At 41.9% G+C, this 9,968-nt stretch overlaps 1 protein-coding gene across 1 annotated transcript in view; it reads left to right on the forward strand.

Annotated features, from left to right (window-relative positions):
• The first annotated feature begins 3,938 nt into the window (after positions 1-3,938).
• Positions 3,939-9,968, forward strand: part of SLC30A5 (solute carrier family 30 member 5) — a 75,939-nt gene continuing 69,909 nt past the window's right edge. Inside the window, exon 1 of the mRNA XM_007949181.2 lies at positions 3,939-4,018. Within this exon, the coding sequence (XP_007947372.1) occupies positions 3,939-4,018 (80 nt within the window). The remainder of the gene's footprint in view (positions 4,019-9,968) is intronic.

The following is a 9,968-nucleotide window of genomic DNA, read 5'->3' on the forward strand; positions in this document are numbered from 1 at the left end:
AACAGATAAATGGATAAACAAAACATGTTGCATACATACAATGGAATACTCCTCAGCCATCCGAAGAAATGAAGTCTTGATACATGCTACAGTATAGAGTTTGAAGACATTATGTATAGCAAAATAAATTAATCACAAAAGGAGAAATATTAACCTTACATAAAACGATAAGAAAAGGCAAATGTATAGAGATTAAAGTTTATTAGTGGTTCTGGTAGCATAGTGCCTAAGGCATTTGACTGCTAACCAGAAGGCTGGTGGTTCAAACCCATCAACCACTCCTCAGAAAGAAGGTTGGGCAATCTACTTCCGTAGTGATACTGCCTCGGAAACCCAAGGAGGGGTCGCTATGAGTCAGGTTAGACACGGCACATAACAACAACAACAACAACAACAGGGATGGGAAGGAGGGGAAAAACAGGAATTAATGGTGATGGATAAATCACATTGATTAAGGGTAGGTGTGGCAGTTAAGGTCGTGTGACAACTTGCTGGGCCTGGTGGCACAGTGCCTAAGGCATTTGACTACTAACCAGAAGGTTTACAGTTCAAACTCACCAGCCACTCGGCAGAAGGAAGACTGGGCAATCGACTTCCATAAAGATTTACCACCTCAGAAACTCAAAGGCGGTCTCTATGAGTTGGAATCGACTTGATGGCAGTGAGTTTGGATTTTGGTTTTGAGTGGCTGGGCAGCTGGATGTAGTTATCCCCCATGACAAGACTGGTAATCAACTTCATGGTGGAATCTATTGTGAGCAGCTGAGTAGCTGCCTTAGGAATGTTGTCTGCTTCCAGTATGTAAGAAGGCTTTGAGAAAAGTCTCAAGAGCTTTTGGGTACATCTGGATCCTGCATTTGGCTGAGTCTTCATCTCAGTGGGCTGCCAAGTTGTCTGTCGATCTTAAGACTGTTTCTGGACTTGAACTAGTGGGCTCGTGTGTTGCTTGATAATCTTGGGACTGTGCCATTTTAATTGTCGACCTTGGGTTTGTGAGCCTCAGCAGCCAGCAGTTGTCTAAGCTAAAAGAAGCCTCCAGCTTCAGTGGGCCAGAAGCAAGAGGCACAGCTGAAGCCCAAGGTCAAGGCACTTCACCCAGTCCCTAGAGCTGGCACTTTTAACTAGCCTCCTAAACTGGAAAAGAATAAATCCCTGTTTATGAAAACTATACACCTGTGGTATTTTCTGTTAATGCAGCATTTGTTGTTGTTGTTATGTGCCGTCAAGTCGGCCCCAACTCATAGCGACCCCTCCTTGGGTTTCCAAGGCAATATCACTACGGAAGTCGATTGCCCAACCTTCCTTCCGAGGAGTGGCTGGTGGGTTTGAACAGCCAGCCTTCTAGTTAGCAGTCAAGTGCCTTAGGCACTATGCTACCAGAGCTCCCAGTGCAGCATTAGAGAACCAAAAAACAACAGGGTTGCATAGCTGATTATTGTAATTGCTGTCAATATGTTGTACACTTGTAAAAAGCTGAACTGGAAAAAGTTGTGTGGTAGATAAAACAATAACAAAAAAAAAAAAAGTAGCTGCTGAGGCTGCTTATGTACAACCAAATACCTTACAGGGTTTGGTTCCTTCATTTAGAGGTTTAGGGTCATGGTTTAGGATCCCAGTTAACTGGCCATAGGCACTTTAGTGCCTCTGTGTACCTCCCAGTTTATTGCATAGTGCTTGGGGTCTTAAAAGCTTGCAAGTAGCCATCCAAGGCACGACAATTGGTCTCTATTTGCCTGGAACAACTAAGGAAGAAGGAGAGTCAGGAATAGGAGGAAGATACGGAATGTGTGGCTAATTACCTCCATAAAAAACTGCTTCCTTTGCCATGAGAGCAGAAGAACGTGATGGTGCCCTCCCACCAACTGAACATTTGATCCAAAATTCCAGAGAAGAATCGTGACCATAAGTGGAAAAATGCAGACGAGAATTTCAAATTGTCATGGACTCGACTTTCTGGAGCCATGGAGAATGGATGAACTTCTGAAACTATCGTCCTGAGATAACCTTTATAACTTAAATCAAAAATATCCCCTCAATTCTTCTTAAAACCGAACAATAGTTTAACTTAACTAGAAAAAAAAATGGTCTGCCTTAAGCATTAGGCTCTTTAAAGAGCTGTCTATATGAGATCAAATTGACAACAACAACTTGAAAGATTAGATAGGAACCTTAGGGTGCATGAGCGAAGAACAACTCAGAAAAGGAAAGTTAGAATGGTTACACAAGTCAAAGAATGAAATCTGTGTCACTAAATGACACATGTGGGAGCTCTGGTAGCATAGTGCCTAAGGCACTTGACTGCTAACCAGAAGGCTGATGGTTCAAACCCACCAGCCACTCCTCGGAAGGAAGATGGGGCAATCTACTTCTGTAGTGATACTGCCTCGGAAACCCAAGGAGGGGTCACTATGAGTCAGGTCCAACTCGATGGCATATAACACAACAACAAAATGACACATATAGAAACTGTTAAATGCTGTATGTTTTGCTGTGTATATTCTCAATACCAACAAAATAAACAAAATTTAAAGAAATAATTATAAATAAATTCTATTCTTCACTTTTCAGAAAGAGAATACAAATGCATAGTTCACAGCTATACTTTACCAAATCCTCTTCACCAATTCCAAGGTCTCTAGGTAGCAATCACCACGAGTACTCTAACCCGCAAGCCAAAACCCACAAAAGCAGTTATCCCTCTCCATTCTTTTTTTAAGTAGATCATCCCAGCCTTCCCCAAGGTGGGGGTGGGAGGGAGAAGGATACTTGAGTTAAAGAGCATATGACCACTTCTAGAAAATTGCACTGAGATGGGGGACCGATAACACACCAGTTTGCAGAGATGAGAATTTTGGTCCCTCAAAGGTGTTCAAAATAAAAGGCTAAACCCTTATTTGTTATATATTCTCTACAGATTCCAACAAATAATAGTTAACTATTTGGGGGTCAAGCACTTTTAAGACTGGTGAAATTTATGGACCTCCTCACCAGAAAAAACATTCATCTAGCAGTGAGTTTGGGTGGGGTTTTTTTTGTTGTTGTTGTTGTTCGTTTTTTTGGGGGGGGGGCTATATTTACCCAACTTTCAAGGTAGGCGAATTGTAACACGATTTAGAATTCCTGATGCATGAATGGGGAAGCAATTTACTCTGTAAAACTTTCACTCAAATCGCAAATTTAAACAATAATAATAGAAAAACAATTCCTGATGCGGTAGACATGAACTAACTCAGTTTAATCACACGTTCTGCATATTCTCTCACGCTTTCTGCACTACGTGGCACAGAGCCTAAAGCATTTGACTGCTAACCTGAGGACTAGTGGTTTAAACCCACCAGCCACTCTTTGGAAGGCGGATTGGACAATCTACTTCCGTAGTGATACCAGTTCAGAAACCCAAGGAGGGATCGCTGAGTCGGATCAGACTCCTCGGCAGAGAGTTCGGATATTTTTGGGTTTTCTGCGCTACAGGAACCCGCCGTACCTATGACGGCACATAGATGGCGTTGCAGGGACAAGTAAGGGTACAGGCCGCGTTCGTAGGGAGGGCCGAAAGGAGGCGGGGACGTGACTTTGTCACAGGGCAGAAGGTGGGGCCTAGAAAAGGGCAGGAGAAGGCGCATGTTCAATTGTGCGCAGGCGCAGGACTGGGCCCTGCTCTCGGGAGCGAGGGCTGCTGGGGCCGATGACGTGGCCTGGCAACGTCCGCGCCGGTTCGGCCTCCAGGGAACAGAGCGCTGGTTGAACTACCTGCGGCCTAGCCCTGACGTGCGTGTGCCTGTGAGCAAAGCTGGGGATAGCGGGGCCCCTGTCTTGCGGAGACCCGACAGGGCCACTGCCTTGGGGAATGACGCGCCTGCGCCGGTTGTTCTGCGGCAGCGGCGAGACATGAGGAGACTCCCCGGTGGGGGCAGTGGCGGCGGCTGCTGAGCCCCGGGATGGAGGAGAAATACGGCGGGGACGTGCTAGCCGGCCCCGGCGGCAGTGGGCTCGGGCCGGTGGACGTGCCCAATGCTCGGTAAGGGAGCGACACGACCGCCGCCTCTGAAACAGTTCTCCTGGCGCCTGCGCTCACTGATTTGCGGACCTGTAATCCACCCGTGTGCGCGGGGACTGCCCTCTCTTTCTTCCCGCTGACAGTCCGGAACCGCCTCCTAGGTGTCCCCAGAGCCCCCGACCACTTTCCCTTTGCTTCCAAGCTGTCTCTAGGTCCCCGCTGCAGAATGAACGCTCTAAATTCCAGCAAGCTTCTGCTTGAGTTTTCAGGACAAACCGTTAAACTTAGAATTGCCAGCCAGTTCATGTGAGAGGTTTTTCTGTTATGTGAGAAACATTTCTCGTTGGTTTTTTCCTTGAAATACTCGTTTATTAACTACTTAGCTTTTCTGATGTCTCCCTACGTTAAGGTGTCACGATCATTTCTTCAGATGAAGAAACTAGAGTACAAATACATGAAGTTGACTGTTCAAGTTAGCCGAGCTCATCAAGAATCCAGCCCCTGATCTAGTTTTCTTTCTTTCTTTCTTTTTTATTCTGGTATTAAATAAGAAGTATGTTCTCATGGTCAAAAAGTTCAAACAGTGCAGAAATTGGTAGAGTGAAAAGTGAAAGTACCCCTTTACCCTCAGTCTTCCCACCAACCCCTAAGAGGTAAACCACTTTCCAGTGTGTCCTTCCTGGTCTATCCGAAGTTCTGTGATAGTTTCAGACATCTATAAAATGCCGCCCAACAATGTGTTTAGAGCTGATGTTCATTGCTTTCATTTTCAGTGAGGTGGTTTTCCTCATCCCTGAATGCTGCTTTTAAGATTTAGGTTGTTTAGGTAAATTCTTCGTAACTGTAGAGATAACATTAGGAGCATGACTTTTTTGTGAAAAAGAAAGAACACCTAGTGCTAGGACAGAACTTAAACCAATTTCATTTTTGTAAGATTGATTTTCTGATGTTTTAAGCAACTCTTTGTATATAACAGCATCTCAGATGTTATTTACTGAGATAAGACCATTCAATGTAATAGGCAGTTCTTTAAAGGGCGTTAGGTCAGTTGACAAAATTGAACTGTGGACAGTAGATTAAAGTATCCTATCAGCATTAAATTTCCTGAAGTTGATAACTGTACTGAATTTATGAGAATGTCTTTGTTCTTAGGAAATACAAGTATTTAGAGGTAAAGGGATATGGTAAATGTAATTTACTCTCAAATAGTTTTTTTAGAAAACCTGTATATATTTGTATATATAGAGAGTGTCTGTCCCTGGAAGGTGCATAAATGGTTAACACACTGGGCTGCTTACAAAAAGACTGGAGGTTTGAGTTTACCCAGAGGCACCTGGGAAGAAAGATCTGACAATCTGCTTCTGAAAAATCAGCCATTGGAAACCCTATGGAGCACAGTGCTGCTTTGTCACACATGGGGTCACCATGAGCTGGAATCAACTAGACGACAGCTGGTTTTAGTTTATATGTATGTATGTGTACATATGTATTTATCTTTAGAGAGGGAGCAACAATGGTAAATAAAATGGAACAAAATGGTAACAATTAGTGAGTCTGAGTAAAGGGAATATGAGAATGTTTTGTATTATTCCTGCAAATTTTCTGTAAACTTGAAATTATTTTTAGATCAACAGTTATTTTCTCCATAGCTTATTTTCTTAGGTGGATCAACTTGATAAACATTCTTTTGTGATCTTATTTGCTTTATTTGCTTAGTAGAGCTGACCTATTACTGTATTATTTCAAAATCAAATTAAGCTGAAGGACTGGCTGAAATTTGAATGGATTCCAAGTTGTGAGATTTTTCACTTTATATATAGTTTAGTCTAAAAATCAAATACTGGCCACAATCAGCTACAAAAACTAATTGGCAAATCCTTTAATTGTGGATATTTTTTTGCCCAAATTCACAAATACAAATTTTTTAAAATAAAGATCTCATTTTTCTTTTTGAGGGGTTATATCATCTCATTTAATCCTTACAACGTTCAGAGTTATGGTATCCTTGTTTTGTAGATAAGGAAACAAAGACTTAGAAAGTTTCACACAACTAGAACACATAGAGCTAGGAGTCTGTATTATTTTAAATCCCATGCATGTTGTTGTTAGGTGCCATTGGGTTGCTTTTAACTCAGCAACCCTGTGTACTGCAGAACAAAACACTGCCCAATCCTTCACCATTCTTTAGAATTGTAGCTATGTTTGAGCCCATTGTTGCAAGCCACTGTGTCAGTCCATCTTGCTAAATAAACTTCTTCCTCTTTTTCACTGACACCTTACTAGTCGTAATAGCCTTCTCCAGAGATTGGTCTCTCTTGATAACATGACCATAGTGTTCTTTCACTATGGTTTGTCGGTTGGTATGTGCCGTCAAGTCAGACCCGACTCATAGCGAGCCTTCCTTGGGTTTCCGAGGCAATATCACTGGGGAAGTAGATTGTCCCATCTTCCTTCTGAGGAGTGGCTGGTGGGTTTGAACTGCCAGCCTTCTGGTTAGCAGTCAGGTGCCTTAGGCACTATGCTACCGAGATGCCCATGCATAGCACTTTCTACATAGTAGGCACTTGAATATTCATTGAATGAATTGAATTTAAATTATGTACTTTTTTTTTTAAGCAACAAACTGTAAGCAGCAAAGCACTTCTTGGAAATTTGAACCCAACTCAACTGAAATTTGTGAATTTTCGTAATTCAAGGTTTAGAGAACTAGAAAATTTTCCAGCCCTTCACAGAAAAGACTTGTGCGATGCAATTGGTGAGACTTCTTGTTGTTAGGTCCCGTTAAGTCGATTCCGACTCATAGCGACAACAGAATGGAACACTACCTGGTTGTGCTCCATCCTCACAATCCTTGCTATACTTGAGCTCATGATTGCAGCCACTGTGTCAGTCCAGCTTGTTGAGGATCTTCCCCTTTTTCGCTGACCCTTAACTTTACCAAGCATGATATCCTTCTCCAGGAAATGGTCCCCTGACAACATGACCAAAGTAGGTGAAACAAAGTTTGGCCATTCTCCCTTCCAGGGAGCATTCTGTCTGCACTTCTTCCAAGACCGATTTGTAAGTTGTTCTGGCAGTCCATGTTACCTTTAGTATTCTTCATCAGCACCACAACTCAACAGCATCAACTCTTCTTCGGTCTTCCTTATTCATTGTCCAGCTTTTACATGTATGTGAGGTGATTGAAAATACTATGGCTTGGGTCAGGTGCACTTTACTCTTCAAAGTGACATCTTTGCTATTAAACACTTTAAAGAGGTCTATTGCAGCAAATTTGCCCAGTGTAATAATGTCTGGTTTCTTTTCTTTTCTAATTCTTTTATTTTTGCAGTGTTCCCTCCCCTCCCATCCCCAATGTCTGATTTCTTTCTTTTTTTTTTTTTCTTTTATTGTGATTTGGATTAAAGTTTACAGAGCAAATTCACTTTCCATACAGCAGTTCCCACACACATTGTCTCATGACATGGACTACAATTTACCCCAATGCAACAGCTCTCCTCCCACTTCCTTCCGATAGTTACCTCTTCCCTTTGTCCATCCCTCCATGCACTCCTGCCCCCTGAACTGGCTCCCTGTGCATAAACAGCTCCTCTTTCTCCCATGATTTTTCTCTCCAAGGAGTGTGTCTACCTCAGGTACATGTTCAGCTCATATGCCTGTCTTTTGTTTGGCTGGAAGCCACAGGTGTGGGTTCAATTCCAGACCTGAAGAGCAGCTAGGGACCATAGTCTCATTGGTTCCACCAGGCTCTATCAGACCAGCAAACCTGGTCTGCCCTTTTTTCTTTTTCCCCAAATGATTTTGAATTTTGTTCCACATTGTTCTCCCTCTCTATCCAGTATCTCCTCCAAAGATCCCCCTCTGAGTGATTAACAGTGGTAGCCAGGCACCATCTAGTTCTTCTGGTCTCGTGGTTGTATAGGCTGAGGATCGCGTGGTGTACCGGTCACCAGGACTAATTGTTTCCATGAATCTTTGGTTTTCCTCATTCTTCTTTGCTCTGAATGAGGAGAGACAGTGTCTGATTTCTTGACTACTGCTTCCATGGGTGTTGTTTGTAGATCTAGGTAATATGAAATCTTTGACAACTTCAGTTTTTTCTCCATTTATCGTGATGCTGCTCTAATCTTCATCAGTAAGTGCTTCAAGTCATCTTCACTTACAGCAAACAAAGTTGTCTCCTCTGTGTATCGCAGGTTATTAGTGAATCTTCCTCCAATCCTGATGCCACGCTCTTCTTCATATAGTCTAGCTTCTCAGATTATTTGCTCCCCATACAGATTGAATAAGTATGGTGAAAGGATACAACCCTGATGTGCACCCTCTTCCTGATTTTAAACCATGCAGTATCCTTTTGTTCTGTTCTAATAGCAGCCTCCAGGTCCATGTATAGGTTCCTCATGAGCACAATAAAGTGTTCTGGAATTCCCATTCTTCTCAATGTTATCCATAATTTGTTATGACCCACATAATCGAATGTTTTTTTCATAGTCAGTAAAACACAGGTAAATATCTTTTTGGTGTTCTTTGCTTTCAGCCAAGATCCATCTGACATCAGTAATAATATCCCTCTTTCCACATCCTCTTCTGAATCCAGCTTGCATTTCTGGAAATTCCCTGTCAAGATACTGCTGAAACCAGTTTTGAATTATCTTCAGCAAAATTGTTTGTTTGTTGTTCCCAGTATAGTAGATCATATGGTTGTCTGATTCAAAATGGCCAAAACTAGTCCATTTCAACTCACTAATGCCTAGGATATTGATCTTTATGCATCCCATTGCATTTTGACAACTTCCAATATTCCTACATTCATGCTTCATACATTCCATGTTCAGATTATTAATGGATGTTTGCAGCTGTTTCTTCCCATTTTGAGTTGTGCCACATCAGCAAATGGAGGTCCATCCATGTCATTAAGGTCAGCTCTACTTTTAGGAGGCAGCTTTTCCCCAGTCATATTTTGAGTGCCTTCTGACCTAAAAGGCTTATCATCTGGTTCATCTTCTGGCACTGTATCAGACAGTGTTTTAGAGCTATTCATAAAGTTTTCCAGTAACTTAACAGTGTTTTGTTGTCTTTCATAAGATTTTCACTGGCCAATTCTTTGAGAAATGGATGGCCCCTTCCTTCTTTAGAATCTGTCTTAATCTGGACGTTTCCACTAAAACCTGTCCACCATGGGTCACCTTGCAGATATTTGAAATACCAGTGACATAGTGTCCAGCCTCACAGCAACACACAAGCCACCACAGTATGATAAAGTGGCAGACGAGTGGTGGTTGGTAAGGCTAGTTAATGGCAAATTGTGATTTGATAGTTTGGGAGATGGATTGGATTTTTCTGTGTTGCCATAGGGCCAGTGACTCAGATTTAGGTAAAGAGATAGGGCTATTGTCCTCATTTAAGAGCCTCCCTCTTCTGCTCCCCCCCCCCCAACTAGTATCACCACCATCTTCACCGCTAGTAAATTAATCTCTTAATCATTTCCCTCCCTAACATGAATCAGGAATGTCTGCATCTCAGTGTTTGATTACTTGGTCTTAACTAGTGTTTCATCTTCAGCCCAAGATATACATAGGAAGACATCATTAATTGAGACTTTAAAAATCACAGAATTTGATTTTTTTCTAAAATGTTAAAATAATTTTCCTAATTTAGTAGTGCTAAAAAGCAATATATATTATGTGAAAAGTCAAATAACTATATCAAAGTATTTTGCCATTTTGCATGTGTGAATGTATGTAAAATAATGTATGTGTACATCTATGAAATGCAAAGGAAAATGTTTAGAAGGATGTACCAAATTGGTTACCTATGAGAAGATTGTGTGGATCATGACAAATTATGGATAACATTGAGAAGAATGGGAATTCCCAAACACTTGATTGTACTCATGAGGAACCTGTACCTTGACCAGGAGGCTTTCGTTCAAACAGAACAAGGGGACACTGCATGGTTTAAAATCAGGAAG

This window comes from Orycteropus afer, unplaced genomic scaffold (assembly GCF_000298275.1).
Source record: "Orycteropus afer afer isolate SDZICR_OR568_19922 unplaced genomic scaffold, OryAfe1.0 scaffold00242, whole genome shotgun sequence".
Lineage (NCBI taxonomy): Eukaryota > Metazoa > Chordata > Mammalia > Tubulidentata > Orycteropodidae > Orycteropus > Orycteropus afer.